This window comes from Lepisosteus oculatus, chromosome 3, assembly GCF_040954835.1.
Source record: "Lepisosteus oculatus isolate fLepOcu1 chromosome 3, fLepOcu1.hap2, whole genome shotgun sequence".
NCBI classification, from domain to species: domain Eukaryota; kingdom Metazoa; phylum Chordata; class Actinopteri; order Semionotiformes; family Lepisosteidae; genus Lepisosteus; species Lepisosteus oculatus.
In genome coordinates, this window is record NC_090698.1 from 62,308,044 (window position 1) to 62,335,846 (window position 27,803).

General features: G+C 34.8%; 1 protein-coding gene across 2 annotated transcripts in view; it reads right to left on the bottom strand.

The window, feature by feature from the left end:
• Window positions 1–2,950: 2,950 nt before the first annotated feature.
• The window catches only part of lpar1 (lysophosphatidic acid receptor 1), a 58,822-nt gene continuing 33,969 nt past the window's right edge, over window positions 2,951–27,803 (bottom strand). The window contains exons 2-4 of one of the 2 annotated variants that reach the window (XM_006626567.3): window positions 22,191–22,946; window positions 4,873–5,216; window positions 2,951–3,560 (exon numbers count right to left, since the gene is read on the bottom strand). In XM_006626567.3, the coding sequence (XP_006626630.1) occupies window positions 4,915–5,216; window positions 22,191–22,932 (1,044 nt within the window). In that variant the 5' untranslated portion in view covers window positions 22,933–22,946 and the 3' untranslated portion in view covers window positions 2,951–3,560; window positions 4,873–4,914. Of the gene's footprint in view, window positions 3,561–3,851; window positions 5,217–22,190; window positions 22,947–27,803 lie in introns of those variants that run through there. The other variant, XM_015361233.2, reaches the window with a different exon arrangement.

A 27,803-nucleotide genomic window follows, 5' to 3' on the forward strand; every position in this document is an offset into this window, starting at 1 on the left:
CCTAATCTACTCATATTAATACCTATTTAATCCATTTAAACATAATAATACTCAACATTATTAGGTTTTTTAAAAAGAGCTTCAAGTATATATTTAAGAATTCTTGAATACTTCTAGGTTTTTTAGAACTGGAAGTTTTAAAATTTAATAGGTCTAAGCTTTCTGTAGTAAGAAAAATGGAGCAAATCTGATTCAATAAGTGTGATGTGATAACAGTGCTTAGTCGGTAGTTACTTGGTAACAGAAAAATGATTATGAAATCAGGGAATTGTATTTTTAGCAAAAGCCTGGATAAGCTTATAAATAAATGTAAAATATGTATGCATTTAAAAAGTAAAAATATAAAGAATAGAAAACAAACAACATAAACTCCTCCTCAGCATTGCTCTCAGAATTCAGTATAAAAGGGTGTATCAAATGAAACAAAGAACAAGTTTTAAAAATAAAAAGAACATTTCCCGCTTTTCTTTGAAACACCATTGTTAATGGATAGTGCAGAGTAATCAAACACAAAGTTTGGAGGAACAAAATAAGTAAATTTGGACTAGTTGAAACCATAATCTAGAATGTGCTGACTATTCTTCTAACAGACAACAATCAAACTGTGTAGAGCACAATTGTTACAAGTTTCTTTTACCTCCAAGTACTCCAAGTACTTAGTAAGTACTTGGAGAATGCACATTATGAGACATTTTCACAGCAAAAAGCCAAAAATATCCCTGGAAGTCTTATAAAAAAGGGTAGAAAACTGTCATAAACTAGATTTTTCTTTCACAAACTGAACTACTGGATTTAAGGATCTTGCATTTTTAGTTCACTCACAAACTAGAAATCAACAGCATGTGAGATTTGTCTACTATGCATTTGGCATTTGGCCTACAATGAATTGTGTACAGAATAAATCAGAGAGCATGCCCTTTAATGTTTAGGATTGTTGAAATATATAGACCTTTTCAGTCCAATGTTTATACTTTGTTTGAACCTCCATGTGGAATTACTATGTCTGAGACAGTTTCTGGCAGCATTAACTTTTCATTAAAGAATAATCATCCTACAAAAATATGCCGTGTGACATGGGAGAAAGGAGGGAGGATAGGAGATACAAAAAATATGTGAACATTCACTGGATCATCCTACTTTTTAAATATTTTTATCTTTAAATATTTGGCAATTACAAACATTAACAATGAAGTAATAATTGACAGTAGGCAAATACAGTAATATAAAAGTTCTGTTTTGGTTACAGATTCTGAGAGTAACAAGAAACTGAAAAAGCAAGTAAAAAATTGCTGCTCCCTGATCGAGTGACCTTAGAGGTAAACACCAATGCAATCTGGCCTTGTAGTTCTACAATTTATCTTCTCTGATAAGAAAATTGTTTTCTATGTCTTTCTTCTATGTCCATTTAATCTTACCAAATCTAAGTCTGTCAGAAATGTGTTAGCAACAAGGCTACTTTGGAAAAACATGACAAAGTGTGCAGATACTGTTTGTACCAGTAATAACAGAAAAATAAAAGCCAGCTGTAAAGGTATGCACTTAAAACATACTGTACCATTTCACTTCTAATAAACATGCCTCTTTCAAAATTTACAAAAAAGTAAACTTTAAAATAGGCTATAAAAATCATATAAAACATTTTAGAATAAAAAGGCATCATAGCCAAAGAACATGTGCTCTTCCAAATTCAGATGAAATGTTAATTTGTTGGTTAACCACTGAATACACCCTAAGTATTTAAAAAATGTATTTGTCAACATATGCAATATATACTGTATATGTGTACATTTAAACTATTTTGAGTCAACTGAATATATACATTTTTAGTTGTTATATAATATAAAGGAATAAAACTGAGCAAAATAACTTACTTTTTAAGTGCACTCCATAAGGTGTGGTACTGTGCTAAACCATACAACCCATAATATTCAGTTCGGGATTTTAAAATCAGACCTACAAACAACCAAAAAACATTGCAACATGCCACATTGTTGTTCTGTAGGATTTTCTGATACAACAGGACTGATTTTACATACTTCAATCTCTAGTAGCATTTAATCACAGCGTTTACTCTTAAAATATTTTGAGTCCAAATACATTTTTTTTACAAAATATTTAAAAATTACTCAATACTCTTGATGTAGATGCTACGTTAATAAAAACTATACCACCAATATGTTAACAAATACAAATTTAGATCTCCATTTATTATAGCATTGCACGATGAAGGAGAACTGTTTAAAAGCGCTCAAAAGAGTGTTAAGAGTTAATCGTGTCTTCACAGTTCATTGTCCTTGATATTACCTTCTGACATTTGGAGAACACCCAGTTTTGCAAGACACACTGATATGCGGTTCAATGTTTCTTTTCATATATTTGTGAAGAACAGCAAGAATGCTCCTGGTTTCAGCTGCTGTGATTTAAGAGCTTGGCTCCTACTGTATGGCCAGACTGTGGGCTTATTGTACTTTAGATTCACATTTGCATTATGCATCACATACCAAACATATTCTCGTCACTTCCAAGATATAGAACACATTTTGTATGGTGTTCCGGACCAGACAGAGATGAAGAGCAAGTTGTCAACACAGTTCTTTATGGGTGTGTGAATGGATTTCTTGAACAACTGGACCGATGAACTGGTAAATGACTGGAATGTTTTACATCCCTACCATTCAGCATCTGTTCTTAGATCCAGTTCTTTCCTTTTCAATAGGGACCAGATCCTTTCAACTTTCTCAAAGACAAAATAAATCCCATCTGTCATGGTGGGCAGTTTAAAGTAGATCCAAATTATGTTGTTTAACGATCAAGAACTATTTTAAAATTGACTTAAAACCAATTACAAATGTTTTCTTTAATGTATCATAAAGCGTTTCCTTGATTTCTATCTTCCATCTACAAATATATTTGAATACATGTAGAATATCTATTCTTATCATAAAACTAAATAAAAAAGTATATTTTTTCCTGTAAGACAAAATTGAAATGTTTTGTATGTAGTTGTGGGGTTAAAATACTGGCAACTACAGTCATGGAATATTATTTTACTCCATCAATCTTAAACTGGCGCTAGTACCCACCACCAATTTCAATGATATTAGAATATCATTTGAAAGCAGCTATATATGCAGATGTATAACACTTTACTATTATGACAGTGGGCATGAGATCAGTCATGCTGAAAAAATAAAGGTTCCATCAGTAAAACATTTTATAAAGGATACTGCGTGGTGTTAGAATCTGCTTCTATTTTATTTTGGTGAGGACATGAAGAGCAAGAGTTCAATTTGTATTAGTTTTGCAACAATAAAGCATACTGTTTTTCCTCCAAGGTCAACTTTATTTATAGACCCTTAAGCATGTTTAACTGTTTGAAGGGAAGTTTTAAACACCTTATTCCATGAACATGTCACAGTAAAGCTTTTCCACTTTTTGATGAATAGATTCAGGACATTCTGTAAATTACAGCAGATATTATTCCCCGCCATCTTCAGCTTGCAACCTTCAGGTAGTGATCTTGAGTCACAATGTTCCTTCAGTCTTCTTTTCCTCCACTCCTGATAATAGAGATTGCAGGTAATGCAAAGATTTTGTAAATGTGTTTTCACAGTTTATATTTTCAATAACTCTTACAACTTTAATACCAGTTTATAATCCTGTTGAGTACTATTTATTGGTGTCTGCACTTCATATTCTAGCTATAAAACAATTTTAGAGCACTTTGTTGTAATAGAAGGCTGGTTAATGAGTACTTAAATATTGAATCCACCAAATTCCACAGTCTGATAACTAAAAAAGACAAATACACCTCCTTCTAGGAAAGTAAGAAAAGTACAGTAGGAAACATGTAGGCAGAAGAGGAGAGTTTATTAGTGTTTATAGGGACCAAATAAAACTTTCCTGGAAGACCAACTTTACAGATATGAGATTTCAGGTAATCTCCTAATTTGATGATATTGCTAATGGGCAGAAAAGTATTCATATCCCCACCCCCCACCCCCCAAATACTTGACTAAATTATACATCATTATTTCATATATAAATTATATTTTACAAATGAAGGAAACTAATGCAGACATCCAAAGTAGATAATGAAAAAATACAAGTGGCCTTAGAAAACAATTTAGTATGCTGAAAAGACAGTAAAACATGTTTTTCAATCCCATAAGTATAATTTTAAAGGCATAAAGAAGAAATTAAGGCCAGTAAACTTTGTTTAAAAGTTGCCATTTATGTATGCCATCCTGTTTAATTATTTTACAAAGAAACAGTTCCCTTTTTTGAAGAAACATTTGGATATACATACATTTATATAGCCAGTACACACAAAATTCAATTCACACTTTTTAAACAAAGATCTAACCACAAATTACATCTTCACTTGAAATAGAAAAATATATCTTTAATGGTTATGGCAGTGTATCTAAACAAAAACAATAAGATATAAGGAGTCCTATTGAGAAAGAGAAAACGTCCATCACAAGCATGCTGATGGAATGGGTATAAATGCTTATTACATGAAATGTGTTCTTAATTCCTTTAGTTATTATTTTGAAAGCATAAAATCTACATGTAAATGTGAGTTAGTGGGTATAAGGTTGTAAGAAGGTTGAACAGCAGTCGGCAATATTGCTGTCACACATCAGAGATCAGATATGCAGGAAACACCTTCCAAGACTATAGTTCATAAGCTGCAAAGGATAGGTAAAAATTGGAAAGAGGGAAGTCAGGGTTTATTTGATAATCCTTTTAATAATGGATAATCTCCAGTCATCCTTAAGCAGTTCATGGAATGTCTTAAGGTATGTGGGAAAACCCTTCGAAAAAATACAGGTGAGTGTTGAAATGCTCCCTTTCTCTCCTGAATACCTGGAATTGCATCTCCCTTGAACTATCCTTTGCTTGGCGTGTTCACACAACAGAATGATCGTTATTATGGGCTCCACTCAGGATGGTGTGGTTGACAGAAGAAGCTGAGCGGTCCGAACCTTCTGCTGTGCCATTGACATTCTCTTGGCGTTGACAGCACAGGATTTGTTTGAAAGTGGCGCTCATCTCCTTGTCGCGGTAGGAGTAAATGATGGGGTTCATGGCAGAGTTGAACTCGGCAAGGAGGAGAAAGAACTTCTCAAAATCAAGCACGTTACACTTGGCACAGAAAACATCCAACAGCAGCAAAACCAAACCAGGGGTCCAGCAGATGATAAAAGCACCTGGGAGGAGGAAACAAAAAGTAGAAATGATCATGAGCACCTTTTACTGGTGGCTGTGTTTGTCAGGTTTACTCGCTGTTAAGGTACAATTGCACATGACAATTGTTCTTTTTAACGATTTGATTGCCTGGAGTGACATGTTATATCAGAGAATAAAATTTGATCTAATCATGGAGACAAGTGCAGAAACATTCCTCCTAATTTTGATACTTCTTAAATGAGCCTGTAAGGACAGTTGGCTTCTTCAATTTTACATATTTTGAACAGCTACTAGAGATGAGTGGGTAAGGGTAAGATAATCATGTCTTTAAGCAAGTTAACTACAGCATCTCATTAACGTTACAAACCGTTACAACTGCTATTTACAAAAATAAATAAGCATATAAAGCAAAAGGTCAGTTCTCAACATGAAGAAAAAATAATAAAATATAAAGGAAAATGACCATACAACAGTATGCAACACTGCATAAATGAGTGCAATTAAACACATTCAGTTCAGTACTTTATTTTAAAACTGAGGTATACACAGCTGTGGATCTGAGTTTTGCATTATTTTCTAAAAAATGATGAGTAAATCTTGCAGACCTATATTAAAAATCTACTCAAAGAAAATACCTGTTGGGAGCAGGTAGTTTGTCTGTTAGTGATGCTGCCTCACACTGGGTAAAATTCTGCATTGGGAGCTTTCCTATGACCACGTATTTGTGTTTTAACTAGGTGCTACAGTTTCCTTCCGCCCTCTGAAGACACAATTGAGAGATGGCAGTGAACCTGGTGTGTATGTGTGCATGTGATTGGCATCCCATCCAGGGTGTAATCCTGTCTTGAGTCTGTGGTTGTGAGACAGGCTTCTGGTTGCAGCAACCACTAACAGTAGTCAGTGGCTTTCTAAAAATGAATGTACTGTATGGAGAATCCTGAAACTGTGGTCTATAATATATACCTTCTTGAAGACTCATAAATTCTTTAGTTCCTCAAGAAATTGAGACAGATAAATGAAGTTAATTTAATGTATTTGCATTAGATTTCTTCAAATACTGTGACAAAAGTGTTTGGTGAATGTAGATTTCAAAATAATCCTCTAGAAAATTATCTCAACACATACAATATCTTTAAGAACATACCTTATGAAAAAGACATCTAAACTGCTTAAGAGTACATACAAGGAGGGCAGGTGTCACTTTGAATTGAATAACAGAAAAGGTGTCATAGAGACCTTATTTCTTAATGACAATTACAGTGATAAATATAACTATGTAACTATTCTCACTCAAAAAGGTAGGTTAAGTAGTATATCCGAGCCTGCTACATGCATATCAAGGAGATATTCCTTGCAATATATTAATATCCTTGGAAAACTGGCAAAAATAGCACTTAATCAAGTATTTCCTTCTTTTAACTCTTATTTTGTGTTAATAAACCAATCTGTTAGTGAATCAAATCATAATCTAGCCTTGTCACAGTCTCTGCACTGAGGTAAAGACACTGTCCAGCACACAAGTACAACAGAAAAGACAATGCTCATCTCTCCTGGTGATCTCTTCATTCTTATAAAGGTGTGTTTGCTGGACTGTTGCTAGACCACAGTCTGGATAAAAATTCAGCACACATCCCTCAGACAACTGAATAGAGTTGGAATGCCGGCTTTTTTTTTTTTAAAGGACCAGTCTATCAGTGAAGCAAATCATAATCTAGCCTTGTCACAGCCTCTCCCTACAGTCCATGTGTCCCTCACACACTTAAGTCTCACCATGTTAGTTTTGGAAACTACATAGGTATTTGCTCCCCCCCACCCAAGAGTCCAATGGAATATGGAATTCCTTTTGACCAGTCCACTATATTCAATTTCTTCTGACCAATCCACTGCATAGATTATTTTATGGGCTTTTTTTGCTTGTTAAAAAGTCGAGTTCCACCTTTGCGGTATTATTCAGTGTTCCCATTGTTCACCCAAGGGAAAGTTCAGTTTCATGATCATTTCTGAATATGTGACATCTGAGCTTATAAATCCTCAGACAGCGATCTATCTGACATCATCTATGAGTGCTGCAGTAGACCAACCAGTTCAGGATAACAAAATGTTCTTTTTTTCTTACTTGGGAAAAAAATAGAGGAGTCCAACCTTTTTCTAGAGCACAAATGATTCACACATTAAGAAACACACAAGTGGGGGCTAGCAAAAATAATAAAAGGAGAAGAATCTGGCAACAAAAGCTCAGGACTACTGTCCTGCCGTACAATCATGTGATCTCCAATTTCCTAAAATAATTCGAAGAATAATGTATTTCATTGGAAAATTAAATTTCCAGTGTGTCACTGTGTAGAAAAAAATCCATCACTCCATATCCTTCAGAATGTGTAAGCTTAGTTACAGAATACTAGACTTTTATGTTTAAATATTCCAAATGAAGAGAAAATTGTTCTGGCTACAATATATTTTGGATAAGAGAAGCTTTTAGTTAACACAGCTGGTCCTGCATTACAGTTTACTTCACGTCTAAGTTATGTGGAGGCTCTACAGAGTCAGATAAAAGTCCAACAAGCTGTTTGCACCACAGCTATTTGAGACAAATCACAGCTCCCTGTACAAATGAACAGAAATGCTGCCTAATTCTCAAGTCATTTCTACAGATGTGGTTTAATGGATTTTAAATGCTTCAAAATTTAGAAAATGTATCTGGTTTATATATTCATGGATTACGTGTTACATTAAATAGATTAAATTGGTAAGCAAGCACGAATTTCTATTATATTGGAATCTCATCATGTTTTGTTTTGAAGAGGAAAGAAAGGCATTTCAAGCAAAATTCTTGACTCGGTCAGTGTCTTCATCTCTGTGTTTAAATTCTTGGATAAGTTTCAGTAACAGAAGATCGCATTTATTGTACTGTGTAGCCAGAGTGCCAATTTGTCTTCAGCAACAGGAATCAACAATTGCATCTGGACAAGCACAGATTGCTGACAGGCGCTTTGCTTGAGCACAACATGTCAGTTTGCTTTTTCTCAGATCTGCAAACTTAAGCAGAATAATTACCGATTTAATTTTATGTTTGTATGGGGTTTTAGGCAAGCATGTGCTTATATTACAAAAAAAGCCATTTCCAGAGTTCAGTAAATCATTTTATTTTCCTTTAAACTTTGCTCTTTTCACCACACGCATGTCCATATAGTTGAAATGCTATGACCTATTTGTTATGAAGTATTTAAAGTACGCCTTAACAAAAAGCAGTTTTCATATAGTAAATACTGAAATACTGAAAGGCTGAAATAATAAGTATCTCTCTTTTAAAACATACTCTATGTGGATGATATTAAAGAGACATATTTCTCTATTCCCATTTCTTTATAAGCATTTGCAGTGGTAAGTTCACTTCACATCACTGGCTAACTACTTCGTACATTAACTAGTTTGATACATGATATACCTTCTAAATATATGAAACTATATACATGGAAATATCCAAAACACATTTGTATAATAAAAGATGAGTTATTCTGTTCAATAGTAAATAATTCGACAAAACTAGTACATTGCTTAGTCACTAAAAGTAAAGTGTCATTTATATCTAATTTTTTTAAATCCCAGGTTTTCCATTTCATTATTGAAGCCTGCAGTGAAAAGGAATAGTTTCTTCTTAGACAACTCTTATCAGACAACTTATGTTTATAAAAAAAACTAATCCCTCGTGTAAGACTGTTTGTGCATTAAATAAAAGAGATTTAAAATACGTTTAAATAAGTTTATTTCTTATCTAACACTTAAATTAAAAAATTAAATTATGCCTATTCCTATATTTCTCGCTTAGGGCATGCAGAAGACCTTACAATAATTTCTATTTTACTGAAATTGCAAAAAGAGAAAAAAAATCCTGGTGTTTTAGTTTGTTTTCAGAGAAAATGTCAAGCTATTATTTGTACTTGTCAACTTCTAAACAACTGAAAAATTCCCTTCTGCTTCAAGAAAATGTGTATACAAGGTCTGTAAACAGTGAAATTTCACTGTTTTCTAGTAGAATGTGAAAGATTCTTTCTATTTCCTTCAGCCACAGGGAGTGAAGGATATGAAATAACTTTTGACAGAGGTTTACAGGACAATAAAAAAGCCCAGAAGGTTTTGTTTTATAAATGTATAATCCAAGTCAGGCATCTACAACTCTTCTTCTGGAATGCTCGATTCAATAAGATAAGAGATCCCTTTAGAAATGAGACAAAATCTGCTGGACTTGGATCCTTCAGGACCAGGACTGAAGACCAATAGATATACAAAAGAAAACCTAAACACCAGCTGCATAATATACCTCAAGCAGGTAGCTGCGTCAGCATGCGCAGGCTGCAAAAGAAACAAAATTTATTCCACGCTGAAAAGAAGAGACACAATGTTTCGGCTGTAGAGCCTTCTTTAGGTGTGAGTGTATGAAGTAAGATGTGAAGAAGACTCCACGGCCGAAACTTTGTGTCTCTTTCTTTTCAGCATAGAATAAACATTTGCTTGTTCCAATATGCCTCACGATGCAGTTTTCTACGAATTCATTATACTTCAGATGCAGTTAACTTTGGAATTCAGTCCAATTCATGGCAGGTTTATTCAAAAGGAATATGAAAAATAGATATTCTTTTTTTCTATTCAAGATTTATATGTGAATAGGTGGAAATAATACCACTCTCTGGAAATAAACCGAAAAATGGAAAAGCCATTGTGTATAATAAATGGATATAGCAGGCCATCAGATAAACAATGATGTTTGCTTACTGCCTTATCACCTCTGATTTTTCAGCTAGGAAAAATTTGTTCCATTCTTTAGGAATTAAAATATATTCAAAAAACTTAAAAAGCACTGCTTTTTTACTACATTCTGTACCATCTTCTGGAAGATGGAACAAAACGATTAATCCAGAGGAAACGTTTCATTATTCATCACAATAATATCAAATCATACCATAGATGCAGTTAACAGACTACACATTTCTCTTTAGGAACAAATCCAAACTGTATGCACTGTGATTACTGGTCAGACTTTCAGACCAGTCAAAGAAGATCCAAATGCACTAATGGGTTTGTTTAGCTAGTTCTCGTAATGGGGCCTCCCTGATGTTTCATTTCATGCTGCACTATTTAAACTGGCTGCCATTCAAGGTGTTGCTAGAAGTCTTGCTCTTTGAAGGGATTAAATTTATTATTTCCTTCAAGGTTTCCATATGCAGTGACTGGGCTTTACAAGCTACAGCAACAGATATGAATATTCGTCTGAATTTGTTACGAAATATAACCTCTTCGTGAATATATTTTACATCTCTGTAACATGCGATCTCTATTCTATTTACATTAAAGTGAAATAAAAAGAATTAGGGAGTCTACCCATCTCAGTTCAGCATTCTGGCATTACTGTAACTATGCTATTAACTATTTGCAAATTATACTTCATAACAAACCAAAATAACAATTTTAAGTCATACAATTATAATTTCAATCAAGTGATGTTAGGTTAAAATTATACAATACGCTAGGAAGACCTAATTTAGAATACTGTGTGCTGGTCACCGTATTGCAAAAAAGATATTACTGATCTGGAATCGATAAAGAAAAGAATGAGTAGGTATGTTCCCAGATTTAAGGAAAGCCCTACAGGCTAAAAAAAAACCTTAATCTTGAATGGAATGGACCTGATCATGTATTCATAATGATCAAACTAGGCAAAGTCAACACAACTGACTTATTTGGAATGAGTGAAACACAAGGGCACAAATGGAAATCGACAGGCAGGTGCATTGGAAGCAGGAGAATTGTTTTACGCAAAAGGATGCAGGAGGCTGGAAAAAGAAAGCCTTTCAAGAAATGGCTGTAATGAGTTCTGCAGGTCAATTAGTTACTACAAACCAAACACATGAGATGGACCAAATGGCCTTTTATTTTTTAACATTTATCATATTCTTATATTGTTGTTGTTATTTCTATCCAGTACAGCTGAGTTCTAAATACAGAACATATGTATCTAAACTATGTAGCTGAATCACAACAGAAATTACTCTTACATCAGCGATAATGACCACTTCATTTACAGTAGAAAAAAAGCCAGTGAAAACTAGGCAAGAGACATCCGATGCTTTTGAAAACCTACGGATCACTTCAACTGGCTCTTGATCTTCAACAGGTCAACTGAAGGAGTAACCAGAATAACACCCCTTTGTACGAACAGAACAAATAAGATGCTTGTGTTCTGCCTGGATAGAAATGCAGACCTCTAACATTTAAGATATCACATTTAAGACTTCAGGCAATTTTAATCTCATCTAATACATACTTCATATACGTTCCTTTTTCTGCACTTTCAGCTGACTGCAGTAATTAGTCTAGACTGCAAGAGATGAAGCAAACTCTTTTGTGCTTTTTGCAACATTACTATAGCTCACTACAGCTAGCAATTTGTTTACCAACCATTTAGCTCTTCAGTTGGTCTGCTGTAACACCAATACGTGTATAGAGGCACAAAAAAACTTTACAAAACCATTCAATCTGTTTCTGGACAGACAAAAAGTATCCACTAAAAACTCCTCAAAGGGGAAGGAACCGATCCAACTATACCACATGTTGACAAAAATATTTATAGCCCTTAAAGCACTGTAGCAGAATGTGAGTTAGCAGCATAGGATATCATGGGTAGTTTCCCAAAGTTATGCAAAATTAGAAGTAGCAGTAAAAAAGTTAATTTTCTAAAGAAATTATTCTATTCATAAAACACAATGTAATATCACAGGGATATTTATTTTTCAAGAACATGGAGACTTAAATACACAATGAAAGTCAGATTTACATTAGAACAGAGAACAGAAATTGGATTTAAAATAGAGACATTGGCTATGTCAGCCTGCCATACGGCTGAAGCACAATTGAAAATTTACGCAATGAGCTTGAAACGAGTATTGAAAAGAAGTGTAACAAAGAAAAATATGCTTCTGGAAATGATTTGTGTTGAGAGAGAGAAAGAGAGATTGTGGTACAAGCTTATGTGATGTGACACCATCCCTCAAGTATGCGCAGCTGTGATGGTTACTAGTGGGCATAATTCAATGTGAAACTTTGCAGTTAAAAGCCCCCCAAACACTCTACTCAACACTCTTCCTGTATGTTATTAGGAAGTACATTAGCACCCACAGACATATATGTTTCTTTATTTTACTTTCTAAGTGATTAGAAAGACCTCTGGGCTGCCCCACAATAAAACAGATTAAGACAACAGTAAATTTAATCATTAACATCACTTTGACCCAATCTAAATACAGTACTACACACTGGTGATTTCTGAGTGTTTAAACATGGTAAATATTATTTAATTTAAGGTGGATTTGAATAATCCTACATTACTAATGTTTTGGCATAACATTACAAAATAGATTAAATGGAGAAAGACAGATGTCTTAAGATGTACGCTGGAGTACTAAGTCTTTCTTAACACCTGTTAAACAACTTAGTGCATACTTATCATATTTTAATGAAGACATGGGATTGGCTGATTAACAACCTAAATGACGAGCATTTGTTCCACATGAAATATATAGACTAGTTAAGCACTTCCTAATGATTCATGCATGATATCCAGCATTGCTTTTATTCTGGATATTATCATGTACGAACCATTTTGTATTGACCTTTTGCCCTCTTTTTTAAGTTGTGGGTGGGAAAGTTAACTAAAATTAGGGAACTATGAATCAGACAGGATTATAAGTATTACAAGATCCTCCAATTCCCATGGCTTTTATAATGGTCACACCATAAAAACGTCTGAAAACCACCTTGTTGTTAATCCTTGTCTCTTAAGTATTCAGCAATAATTTACACAAGACCAAGCTTAATATTTGTAAGCTCACGTATCATTATAAAAAAGACTATAAAGCAACAACGTGCCCATAAAAACATTATGGTCTGCAGATTATATCCATACTTACAAGAATACAATAAAAACTGTAATCATTTTAACTAATGTGATATCTAATATGATCAAATTAATCATATAAGCAAGCATAAGGCCTTATTAGAAATAATTTAATTGTATATAATTAATTGAATTATTTATGTAGTTTACATTTATAATTTATAATATCACAGATTCTAATTGCTATTTACATATTCTACAAAACAACATATATAAGGGTATATTTTCCCATAAGAAGCATGTAAATATAAGGGTTTAGAGACTGTAAGAGAGTAAACTTTGTGATTTGCTGAAAATGTATTACATAAACAACAAACTGGAATCTTCCAAACAGCTGCAGCAGACCAAGAAATGCAACAGAAATATGTTCTAGGCTGAATCTTGGTTGAAAATTCTATTACAATAGATATGCTTACCTGTTGATGTAGACCGTAGTACTGTATATTTCAAGAGATATGATGGAGAAAATATTTAATTTAAACCAAAACCAAAAGAGCTGGCTTAGTCACTGCATTTATAAAAAATCTTTATCCATAGTGGTATTTAGTATGAAACATGCAATCTATACCTTGATTGTGGTACAGAAGACCACAGTATTAGATTTTGAGAAGAACTAATGACATGAGAATTTAACTTGCAATTACTGTACCTGAACCACAATTCTGACTACAGTATGTGCTCTGAGACAGATGGATTGAGTATTTTCAGATTTTCCTTGTTTGATCATGGCCCCCAAGAGGAATCACTTTCTTGGTATCACAAATAAGATGGAACATCTTGTTAGCTCATCTGCTGAGCAGATGTATCGCTCATAAAACAGTTTCTCTTAAAACTTTTAACCTGACCTTATTTGAGTCTGGCACTGGATGTGTCATGCTGATAATTTTGCCAAACTAAAAGCAGCAGTTAAAAAAAATGAAATGAAAAACAAAGGTCTGATACTTCCGTTAATACAAAATGGATGCAAATTGCACACAATGTAGAGCTCCTGATGCAAAACAAGTGGCTTTCTTAATAAATGGAAAATATTAGACTGCACATTGCACATGAAATAAGGACACAACTCTGTAGACAATTACAGAACAGCACCCTTGAACTGTAACAAAACAACATTACTGTAATGAGCTCCTCCATTTCTTGTGTATTTTCTTTTACTTTTCTGACTTTCAATCCAAAAATATAAGCAACATGTAGTTTTTTGGTTGCGAGGGTACTTTCTAAGTGCACTTCTGTAATAAAATCTGAAGATCTTTATAGATACAAAGGACAGCACAATATAATAAATGTTCATTAGTAGGATTTTGCTGGCTTAGCCACTGTAGAGCATTACTTAATAAAGTAAAGATGAGTTATCGTCTTTTAAGAAAAATAAAATACATTCACAAAACATATTTAACAAAGGATGAGGATAAATTTCAGAATTCTTGTGCGAGATTTTCTATATAAATACATAATGCAAATATTTGCTTTATTTCTTAAAGGTTGAGAAAAAACAATGAAGTTTTGCAGATTTTACGGACGGCTAATCCTAACAAATTGCAAATGGAAAAAAAGCAAAGGTTTGTAAAATGTTAAATTAAAGGATGCTTACATGAACACTTGACAGATGATTAACCCACTCTTAGAATATGTCCTGCCAGATGTTTTTGTTTGATTTGTTTTTATTTAAGTCTTATCAAAAATATATTTCCTTTCAGGAAAAGTGTTTCCATTATCTTTGATTAAGCCTGAAATTGACTCCATTCAGTAAACTAACCTCATCAACAAAGCTTTTAAAAATCACATGCTTTAATGGAGAAAGGCCACTTCACCCGCTTATGATAATGTTCTTAATGGAAAACATATCCTGGAAAATAAACCACAAGAAAAGTAAGCAGTAACTGGACACTGGTAATGGGGACCAGTAGGTTTCACAGCTAATGTTATTTAATAAACTGGGTTAACCTATTTCTCAGTTACATCATTTTTCTGAAAAGAAATACGATGTGATAACTGTTCCTACAGCAAATGGTAAATCTGCTTTTCTGAAAGTTGTACAATATTCTTGCATAGACAACATGTATGTAACCAATTCCTTATGCCAGCAGAACTTTAAAAACATGGTAATTCGTAGTTTAAAAGTCAACCAATTGGAATCATTTATCTTTTTTTCAGTTATATACATTGCGGCAAAGTTGTTTTAAACTATAAATACAACAGTATGTACATTTCTAATAATATTTTAAAATACACAGAAAGTGTATATCAACATCCGAAGCTTTGTAAAGTTTCTATAAGAATTTATATACCAGGAACAGATCAGAAAACATTGTGAAAAACTGTTAATTGTACAAATGGTTCCTGCAAACTAAGTCCAGACCTTCTATGTTTAAATTCTAGCACCCACAAGATGAATATGAAAATCTTCTGCTTGCCTTGTTTTTCCCATTGTGCCGGCATGTGGCCTTAGACGCCCGTTTCTTGAAACAATTGTAAAAAAACTTGAATGACTGTAATAAGCATGGCATTATAATCTGACACGCTGTCATTCCAACAGACTGCCTTTGTCTTGGGAATCGCTACACTGTTTGAATCAAAATTTGATGTATGCACCTTGCAAATTGTGCATGTATCTTCTCCTCAGCTATCTTCCTATCCACTGGGTGTCATGAACTGTCAACTGAAACAACATCTTATAGAAACCATTCCAGCACAGGGACTGTGTACTCATTTGACTCCAAACATAGTAGATGTCGTTCTAGTGTGATTTGCTTGAAAAAATTCAAACATTCAGTAAAATCCTTTTGCAAATTGTACTCTAGGACATCATTAACGTTTGAAACTATAATAGCTATTATAGTTTCAAAACAAAACAAAAACAAACACCAAGTTTTTTTCTCCAATACTGAAATCCCCAAATAATTTCATGTTAGCATTCCGTGAGATATCCCATATCCAGATATTTAAAACAGCTGCACTTTCAGCTCCTTCAGTACTTTTACAGCCATCAGTTGTTGCCAATCAAGATCATACTATTCTTTTACAATATTTTCATAACAAATGAGCAAAGCACAAAATAAAACTTTTTATTACCTCTTTAATTGAAGAATCAAGTTTAATGTTGAAAAGGTGTATGCTAAAATTGCAAGACTTTCAATATTTCCTTTTCTACAAGGTATTTTATGGGGTTTTACAGTTGCTATGGTAGAAAAATCATTTGATGGTTTTGAAACAACCTATTATTTAACAGTAAGAACATATTAGAAATAAGTGTTTATAATTTATTGCAAAATTGTGTTATTTAACGACTCCCATGAAGGGCTATTTGTTTTGCCCCATTATCTGATTTTTTTTGTTTTCTGTTCAGTAATGTTATTATGCGCGAACTACACCTTCCGAATGATAAAAAAACGCATGAAGTTCTTGAAGATCCCATTTACAACGTGCAAATTATTTTCTGATATTTTGTTTGATATTTGTTCAAGTTGATTGTCACAGTTGATGTGAATTGCAATAAACCGCTTATTATGTACTTAGTATTGTGCACGCTAATGAAAATTTTTACCATGTACTTTTATTCACAACATTGCAATTATAATGCAAATCATGCACTGCATATCTTTAACTTCGACAGTCAAGTTTAACAATTCACTTATCACTATAAAAAATAGCAAGTCAGTATGTCCCTGTAAATTCTGAGTCTTCACTTCTATCAACTTCTACTAACTGAAGTTAAAATCTAACTTGTGCTGTACACAACCATATTTTTCAGTTATGATTTCTGGCGTCTGTCTTTGAATGACAACCATCACTTGTGCACCTTGTCAAGATTAATATTGTAACACCCTCGCCCGGTGGTGAGGAGCTCATAGTACCGCTGGGCAGACTGGGAGTTGTAGCCAGGGAGAGTCTGAGGGTCAGCACGATGACCAGCGGCTGACCCTACCTGTGTAAATACTGTCATAGTAGTTCTAGTGTCCTGTGTAGTCTTATAAGTGTATAGACTGTTGTTCAGTAATTACCACCCTAAAGATGTGTACGTGTTCTGTCAGTCTCCTCATGTGTGTGAATATCCTGTGATTGGTTTTGGTGTAGTTGATAAAGAATAAAGCTATCGCTTGGTTAGTTAATCGTGTCTCCACTGGTCCTTTGTTCTGAGAAGAACCTGTAAACGCTACAATCTTCTGCTCATTGTTTTAATTCTCATGAGCATATCTTAAATGTAACTCTTCCAGACGGTTTCGAGACTGTTTTTATCATGTTCGTCAGACTGAACCCGCGTTCGCAATCCGCACTTGATGCAAGTAAGGTGGCGGTTCAAATATGATACTGTATAACGGCTGCTCCAACCCCTTTGGCCATGCGCACGCAAGGCGGGCTGGGAACAGCGCCTGAGGGGCGGGACTTCGGGGAACCGGAATGTATATAAGGGGGCGGGGGCTGTATGATGCGGCCTCTTCCTTACCCTGTCTGTATAGTGTAGGTTCGGCTCTGTAATCCCTGTCCCTAAACCTTTCCCCGGTTCTGGTTAACAAATATGTTGTTCAACCCCTTTTCCTGAGTCCTACGCCTGCTCCCTTCCATACCGAACTCCGCGGTCGTTTCAATACAATTGTCTCTCTACGCGACGCTACACTTATAAACAGGAAATGATGAAAGCATAATATAGTTCGCAAACTTGCGTCAAAGACAGTAGATAAGTAAGACTAGAGCCACAACCGTAGATACGCGTGAAGGTAAACATTAACGGGAAAATGCCAACATTCACACTCAGTCAAATCTTCCACGCAAAAAAATTCCCTCCGAGCTTGTTGCGCGCAGCTTAGAGGGAGCAGTGCCTGTCACACTTGTGCTCCAGTGAATGCCATTCCTTGTACAGTATTTCACTTTGTAGTAGCTTGTTTTTTTCCCAAAATTTTGGTGAATATCCTTAAAAGTATGGATTCTGAAATATTAATTATGTTTAAGCTCATTTTTATATTAACACAATAATATATTACTGAATAACTTAATGTCCATGAAGGTCACAGTACTAAGAAATCCATTAAGCTTGTTGAAGCCTTAGACTCAGTGAATAGATTAAGAATCCATAGTTCACTTCCTGAAATTTCTAAATAGCTCTTCCTTCTTTTCATCCAAAGCCACAACTGTCCTGAACTAAACAATGATGACCTTTGTTTTACGTTGAGAGTACTGCAAAGCCTTCATCCAAAATTGGCTGCTGTTATCAGTTCTTTGAGGAAGAAAACGAACTGTGGAGTCATAACTCAGAGACACACTGTGCTAGGCAAATGCTGGAACTGACAACAAAAACCTACAGATACACAGTGGACTGAACAGATGCACTGTTTACAATTTCAGAGCTGATGCTATACAGACACAACTTTTGCCACTTCACTGAAAAAAGACAAAAACAATGTAGAGCTGTATAAATTAAAAGTGGGCTAATGTTTAAGTACAAAAAAATACGATGATGAGACAAATACTGGATAACCCATAGTTTGCCAATAGTTAGAGATTTAAAGGTTCTACAAGGGCCAAAGATAAATTGTAAAACAGTATGCACACTCCTTCATTATTTATTATTATTTTTAAAATCCAAAAGATATATACAAAATGTTACCTTTTGTAACATACCTAAAAAGCAGTAAAAAGGTCACCATTTCAAAGCACTTTACAACACAGCAAAAGAATAACTACATCATAAAACAAAGATTGCTAAACTGTGGTGAAACACATGAATCAAATTTAATCACATATTCAATTAGAAAATTATATTGCTAAAACAGATTGAAAGAAACAATCACAATGCATCATACAATCAGTTAAACATGTTTGTTCATTTGGGGAGCTGCATTAGTAACTCTGGCCACAACTGTTTTTGTTGTTTGGAGTCACTGTGCCAGTGATTACTATTGTACATGTGTGGGATAAATCCACCATCTCAAAAAATCCAGCATTTCCAAATATCTGTCTCTATCCTTAATGTTGCAACTGAAGAGCAGCTATGTGTATGTGCTGAAAAAAAACAAACTTGTTTTCCCAGGGCATCCTTTTAACAGCTACAAACTTGACTTCAGGTTGTACTGACTGTTCTGTAATTACAGACACCCTAGTGAAAACGAAAACAACATAAGAGACTGCAAGTAAAACATGAATTTTAGGAGAATTATTTTTATAAATAATAGCCTATGTTCTTAATTTCAATGGGGAATTTCTAAGGTATCCTGCTTTTAGCACTGTTGCTCACATTCCCTCACTTTATTGTCATCTGACAAACTATTATGAGAACATTTCTGTGAAAACAGTTTAAATTGGAATGCAGCCTTTTGTGTAAAATAGCTTCTGTTTTGTGTCCTTTTTTTACAGACTTAGATTTCTATATGGGAACAAGTAATAGGTTTATTCCATGTTGAAAAGAGAAGAAAGAAAACACAATGTTTCAGCCGTGGAGCTTTCTTCAGGTGTGAGCTCTATAGATAGAGATAGATCTATCAATAGATAGATTTTAAAGCCACAAGTATTTTCTGGTAAGTCTACCAACTTTGCACTCTGATTGGAGTAATTTTTGTTCCGGTTCTTTTTAGCAGAAGCTTTGCTCAAGTTCTCTTAAGTTGCTTGGGGATCACTCACAAACAGCAATTTTCAATTCTTTCCAAAGATTTAAGTCAGCACTGACTTGGCTACTATAGGACATACACTGTTTTTATTGTTAAGCCACTTGGGTTTTGCTTTGGCCTCGTGCTTTGGGTCATTGTCCTGCTGAAATGTGAATTCTTGCAACAGTTGTAGGTCTATAGTAAGTTTTCTTTTAAGATTTCCCATTATTTTTCTTCATTTTTGTTCCCATTGTCTTGACAAGCTTCCCAGTCCCTGCTAATGAGAAGCAGAGCTATAATATAATAATGCCACCACCATGCTCGATAACAGGGACAGTGTTGACTGAGTGATGCCCTAATTTGGGTTTGCATCAGACTACAAGATAAGACTACAGAGCCTTTTATACGTGTTTGCTGTATGACTCGGATGCTTTGTTACAGACCTCATATAAAACTTAATATTTATTTTCAGTTCAATACAAGCTTTCTTTGTGGAGCGGGCAGCTGTTTTCCTGTGGGCATTTTCTCCTATCTCAGCCACTGTGACTCTTTCAAAGTTACCATTGACTTCATGGTGGCATCCCTAACTAGTGTCCTCCTTGCCTAGCTGCACAGTTTGGAGGGGAAGTCCAATTCTTAGCAGTCAGGGTGCCTTCCACTTCTTAATGATTATCCACTGCATACTGAAAAACATATTGAGGGTCTCAGAAATTATTTTATACCCTTCTCTTTATCTGTAAACATAAGGGGAATACTTTTCAAGGCACTGTGCCTGATGTCAAACCCATAGTAGCTTTTGTGACCTCAGAAATTTGCCAGGAAACCCAAAGAACAAACCACACTGAACAGGAGGTATGATTAAGAACAGAACCTGTGTGAAAAACACCCATATGTGGTGACAAAATGACTAGCCAAAGATGAAAGATCAGTCCGAGAGATCTACTCTGTATATGAAATGGATGCTTCTGTTACTCTCTCTCTCAGATGGCTGGCATCAGTGTGAATAGGTGCCTCTCTTACAAGAAAATGACTGTTTTTATCATTGGGAAATGCATACAATATATATTTATATATTGTCGGGGAACCAAAGGACAGACTGAACTGAAAAGCCGGTCTCAGGACAATAAAAACTGCTTTGGACCTGCACTTCTCATGTTGCCATGACCCTTCTCAGAGCTTGGCGAATGAATTCCAAACATTGTAGGCTTCATTAGCATGACACTGAAATTACAAAACAGCAAAAAGGATTCCTACACCATGAAGACAACCTGATCACCACCTTATTCTGTTGTTGACATATCTTGTATCATGAATTGCTATTTTGCCATTTATCTCGTAACTTGGTGGGTAACATTTCTGTGACACTAACTTTTACATATTGCCATATGGGATTTGTGCATAAACAAAGAAACCTGTCAGACTGCCACTTTTTTGGAAAACTCAAACTGCTGCTGCCTATGGAATTGCTGAACTAATTGAATTCAATCTTCACAGGTTCATCGACACTCTTACACTGCAGTAATGTTTTAGGTCCTAAATGGCTACAGTGTGGCAAAACTGAGTGCAAACCAAGATGGATGTTGCAAATACATAAATGTATTATTGCCAGATTGTTTTATTAGAATAATTAATGACAGTAGAACTTGTGTGGAATCCTATAAATCTACATTCATTATTTAATTTTTACTTTCAACATTAAACCAATTTCCTGTAAATCAGCCAGTTTTTTTTTACATATATACAGTACACATTTAATACTCATACACAAAAAACAGAAGGTTTAGATGTGTTTCAAACTTATGCTAACAAGTGGTTGAGATGTAAATTATTAATAGAATACACAACATCCATTTAATATCTCAAACATTTTAATGATTTAATTTAATGCTCTTTAGTTAATAAGTGCCAAAACTGGTAAATGTAAAGTATTTAAAATGTTATGGAAAATGGGTTTTCATCATGCCTATGGAACAGTAACAAAAGCTGGGCGAGTCTGAACTTTCATCTTATTCAGTTTAACTACACTACGCATTATTCAGTAAAAAAAATAGAAGAACAGAATGAATGAAGACAATAATTACTCCCTGACAGAAAAAAAGAGCAGGTCATATTCAATGAAATCAAAAAGTATTACACTACAATATACTGTACATTTCAATTAAGATCACAAAGCACATCTGAAGAAAGTCATCTTTGGCCTTTGTGAATAGTAACAGACCAAAGTTTTCAAGTATCCGCTGTCTGGAATGGATATGTTTAGCAGATTTAATAAATCCTCTGGAACAAAACAAAGTTCAGGGTGTGGTTGCGTGTGGTCGTTGTTTGTGTGCTTTGCTAACAATGACAAATTCACCAATGGCATGATGACATGACTCACTCCATATGTCCTTTAAATCAGCAGAGCACTACAGGAGAATAAGCTAGTATTTGTGAACAATGAGTTTAAGGATAACATGCAAGGAACTTACCCAGAACAATCACCACAGTCTTCAAAAGGCTCATCATGGTGTCTCTGTTGCGGCGTGGCCCAGAGCTGTGGCGAGACATCCTCATTGTCCTCTGGCGCACGTAGACGAAGATGTGTGCGTATAAGACTACCATGACCACAAAGGTGACCAGGTTGAAGATGGCCCAGAAGATCAGGTAGGAGTTGCTGTAGAGTGGTGCCATGTTGGAGCAAGTAGCAATGTCACAAATGCAGTTCCAGCCCACGCTGGGGATGGCACCCATGACAATCGACATGGTCCAGATGATCACAATCACCACCACTACTCGTCGGTTGCTCATGCGCGTGTGGAGTTGCATGCGGAACACAGTTATGTGGCGCTCTATGGCAATGGCCAGAAGGTTGGCCACAGAGGCAGTCAAACTAGTGTCAATCAGGCCCTGACGCAAGAGCCAAGTGCTAACAGTCAATCTCCGTGTGTTAGGACCCGTGTTGAACATCAAGTAAAAGTAGGCCAGTCCTGCAAAAAAGTCTGCTGCTGCCAGATTGGCCATTAGGTAATAAATAGGAAAGTGGAATCGACGGTTTACGTAGATGGCCACCATAACTAGTAAGTTTGCCAACATAATAAAAATGCACACGGTGATACCTAATCCCATTACAAGTTTGCTGACTGTATTCCATTCTGTGGCCAGGTACTTTCCACTGCGGTTGTAAAAGAAGGCAATGGTTTCATTGTAGAAGCACTGTGATTCATCCATCATGCAAGCTTATGTTTCTAAAAGAAATGAAATAATTGTTAGGAATACATTAATCACAATGTAACAGACTATATAAAACACAAGGAAAAAAGCATAGGAATATAAGCACATACAGAAACAAGCTATTTATTGTTACCACTAGGACTCTTAAATTGTAACATGAAATTGATAAGATGTAATTTAGAGCCAATGAATACGTTAGGATACGTTACAAGGCTAAGATGTTCTGAAAATATGAAAACCTTCAAAAGAATCAACACCTGAATTTTGAGCTCTTATAAAATTCAACTGCTTAAAGCACAACAGAGAGTAAAAGACAATGTCCAATTGATAGAATATAATTATTCTGGGAAGCCTTACCTCCCTTACCAGCCAAACAATCGTGACAATGAACTTATAGTTTGTGAAAGCTTAATATTAACATCTTGTAAAGAAAAACAGATTTAAAGTCCTATTAATATCTATTTTTATAGTTACTTTCATGGCATTAAGGTGCTTTACAATAAAACAAGGCAAAAGCAAAAAAGAGTCATGTATATATGTACTGTATGAATGAATACAGAAAATTAAAGATTAGTAGATTTTACGCAATACCCTTGGGGAAGAATTTTAGCATTTACCTTTTAAAAGTGTATAAGATAGTGACTATTTGGCTTTGCTAACATGCCTTTTTAACAGTATGAAAGGACAATTGCAAGCATATTATTGGATGTTTTGATGCTAATGCTAGAAACTGCAGTCTGTCTAGCTCAATTTCACACCTTCTATTTATATACTTCATTTTGTGTGTATACAAGGTAAAACTGCTTCTTAAGAATAAAGTGGTCAATTACAAAAAAGAGAGAAGACAACTCCTAATGTGGAAATTTAGAATGAGCTAGCCTGAGTGAATTTGCTGTATAAAACCCATTGCATTGACAGATCTGTTTGAGAGGCTGCTCTTAGATCTGATTGATTGTATCCTCTCCATGCACATGAATAAAGGACTCTGCTGGATCACACCTAACCTAACACCCTCCAGTAAGTAAACTGAAAACATTTTTCCCTCAACTACTTGCCGCCCATGTAAGGAGATCAACATTAGCACACTGGACAAAAAAAAATTAAATGAGTGATTATAGAAATTGAGTGTGCGTGAAGTTTGGAAAGCATGGCTGTTTATTCTTGAACCAGACACAGAGCCACCATCTTTCCATCTTTACACCAGTGCTGTAATGTCCTCTAACAGCAATTGTCATAAAACGACTTCCTCTTTCAGAGAAATGACCCTTGTGAATGGAGTTCCAGTAGATCCATTCAACAGACAATATCATAGATTTGTGCTAGGACTGAGCCACAATCCCACACATCAAGATCACTATATACAAACTTATACATCAACTATAATATACTGTATATAATACTCACATGCACAAATTTTATATGAACACATATAAGAGAATTGTCTTTTTAGCCAGTACTGCAAACCTAATTGCACTTGAATAGTGTCAATGTAAACATACACACATGTATATTTATGGATATGTATGCATATGTGCTTGTGTGTACTTCTGTACATCACTAGCTTTTACATTTGACTACATCATTTGTTGCATCTGGAACATTTTTATGGCTGTCCCTCCTTCAAGAATTAATGGGGGAGGCCAACTAAACAAGCATGCCACCAGGCTATTTAAGTAAACAAACTAACAAGCTGAAGTACTGTAGTTAAGACTCCAGACTATCCCAGCATGCTATTAGTCACATCTCTGTAGGGTTTAATTTGAATTGGCTGATGTTCTCCTCCAAAACATCACAGACAGGAAGTGGGCCTCTGGGCTGTTGCAGGATTGAATGTATTTTGGTCATTCTACCTCATTATTTACTTGAAAAGAAGGTTCTCCAAGACATCTGTATTTTCAATAAAGTGCAAAAAAATGCAAATATATAAGGTATAGTAAATCAGAAGCAAGTCCGTAAGAATCTTTGCACAGATCTTAAAACAAACAACCTTTCATTTAAAAATAGGAAAGCCAGCTATATGTTAATGTTTAATGCAATAGTTTTTTTATCCAAAGCAAACAAATGTAGATTCTAACTGGTGGATTAACAAGGTCATGTTTAGCATATTGAATGCATGAGGAGGGAGCTCGTAAATGTATCCGCTTGTTTTCCGATTGAAAACATTAAACCACCATAAAAAAGCCATATTGCCTAGTTAGAAGCATTTAATTTTCTTTAATGTTAAACCTCCATGTAACTGGATTGTAAAACGTAATTCATGAACTCCTAATTCAACTTTAATTTCCTTTTGTGTACTGCCTTTTTTACATTTATTAAATTACTAACATTGTGCATTGGCCTTTCAAGATAAAATTACATAGGTCTAAAACCATTATGTATTCTACTTACAGTACTAAATGGTCATAGAACATATAATACTCATTTTGGTGAGTGATACAAGCTATTCTATTTTGTTGTTGGTGTTATTATAATGCTATGTATTTCTCATTTTCTTACTGAAAGACGTTTATTAAGCCATTGCTTTAATGGATTTCAAACATTGGGACTGCATATTTAAACAAATATTTTCACAATTTGAATCCAATTCAATTTGTTTTAATTTTTAAAAAATTCTAAAAAATACCCAGAATGCATTTAGAATTTATGCCTGTTATTCAAATAAGTGAGACTCTTAGAAAAAATAAATATAAAAAAATACATCTGCACAAAAGTAAAAGAAATCTTTACTTCTTCTAATGAAAACAAATGCCTAAAAATAAGGAAGACTAAATGTTGCATTAAGTGTTTTATACCTACGTTTGTTGTATAAAGACATTTAAAAAAAATGAAATTTCAATGATTTAAGACCATCTCATTCCTGAAAGTTTTCACACCTTTAATTCTCGTCATAGAAGATTCCATGGTAAATAAAAACAATCAAGGTTTTTGAACGTCAGTCTTGAACGATAGGTGAAAAGGCTGAGCACCTCCAGAGATCACTTCTTAATTGTTCAGCAGCATCGCAGTTTTTCCAAGAACTCCCACGAGGAAGAACAAACATTCTTTACATTCTCAGGGATAGAAAATAATAAATTCACAGCAAATTTATTGTTTTATTTTCCCCAAAAAAGAGAGCACAACTATATATGTTTATTAGCATGGCATTTGTAATGAGTATTCTGAATATGAATACTCCAGAGAAGTAATCTGAATAATTGTGTACATATTCCAATTATAATTCAGCCATTAATTAGTGTTTATATGCTGACAGAATATATGGAACACATAATCTGGTATTATTATTTAAAGTTATTTTTACAAGGTGATAATGAAGATGGAGTCTTATGTAAAAACAAGACAGTATTTACTGTACTTAGGGAACTCAAAATCTGTGCTGATTTTAATCAACGTAAAACAGGTGGAGGTAGCAATTAGAGATGGAACTGCCTACAGCTAACAGTCAGAAGTGGACTTGAACCTTTAATCTGACAAAGACAGTAAGCAATGAGTGGTGGGGGTGACTTTTTTTTATGAAGAAGTTTACCGATGCTGACTAGAAAGAATTGCAGGAAGACCTACAGTATGTTCTGTATCATTATGCAAATTATACAATATGACAAGACTTGAGTCCAGAAAAACAGTATAATTATGTAAACCTATCCACCTAATTACATGCATTGCCATTGTGCAAATTAAATATGCCGGTTGTTCTGAGTACCATGCTCTTACTAATCAGTTTGCAGTTAATAAATGTGCAGGGATAGGTGAAAGTGAGTTTTCTAAATAAGAGGTTTAATATTCCATAACAACATTGTTCAGAATAAGCTATTCACATATTGCATATTGGTTATAAGATAAGAGATCACTTTATTAGCCATATACAATTTCTTGCATTAGTAATTAGTCTTTTTCACATACCCCAACTTGCTCTCCATGATTGATACAGACAGGGACAGAAGCTTGGGGTCAGAGTGCAAGGTCAGCCATTGTACAGCACCCCTGGAGCAGTTGGGGTTAAGGGCCTTGCTCAGGGGCCCAACGGAGTAGGATTCCTCTCCCGGCCTCGGGATTTAAACCGGCAACCTTCCAGCCACAGGCGTAGATCCTTAGCCACAGAGCCACCACTCCACCCTTCAGTTCAGATTAATAGCACACAACTAGCCTACAGATATCCAAATATAAATATATTCTCAGATATTTTTTGCTATTGACTGGGTTTTACAGTCAATTTGAGAATCTGTATAGAATTCATTTTCCTGAAAGAAAGTTTTTCATAAATAAAAAAGTAAGTTATTTAAACATCCAAAATATATGCCCACACAAAGAACAGCCTTATTAATCCAATCCGTGGCACAACTAGGTGACCAACCTGTTAAAGACAATGAAACCAACATGAGATGCAAAGACAGAGCAGGTGAGAGAAAGAGGAAGACAAATATAGGCCGAACCACAGGTGCAGAAGACCAGATGGAAAATGAAGATTTCACAGCAACAAAGCCAAACCTGGAGACAAGGAGCCCAGTTGTAAGCAATGAACAGGGGCCAAACTCAGTCTTAGTGGGCAAGAGCTCGACCCAGGCAGTCTCTGCTATCACTTTGATGCAGTACATATTGTGTATATTTACTAACCTGTATTAAAAGTGAGCCCTCCAATGTGAAGATGCAGTATTCCAAGAACAAATCCTGTACCATCAGTATAATTCAATATCCATTCAGTATCCACCCAAAGTACTTGGACTTTATTTAATGTGGGTATTTTTCATTTGCTGAGGTCTAAGGTCAGTGAATGAGGAAATTAAATTCTTATGTTTTTAGTTTAGAATTTTAATTGCTTGAGATTTTCACCCACCAAAAAGCATGTAAGGAATTTTAGCAAATTTCTGAGAGTGCTG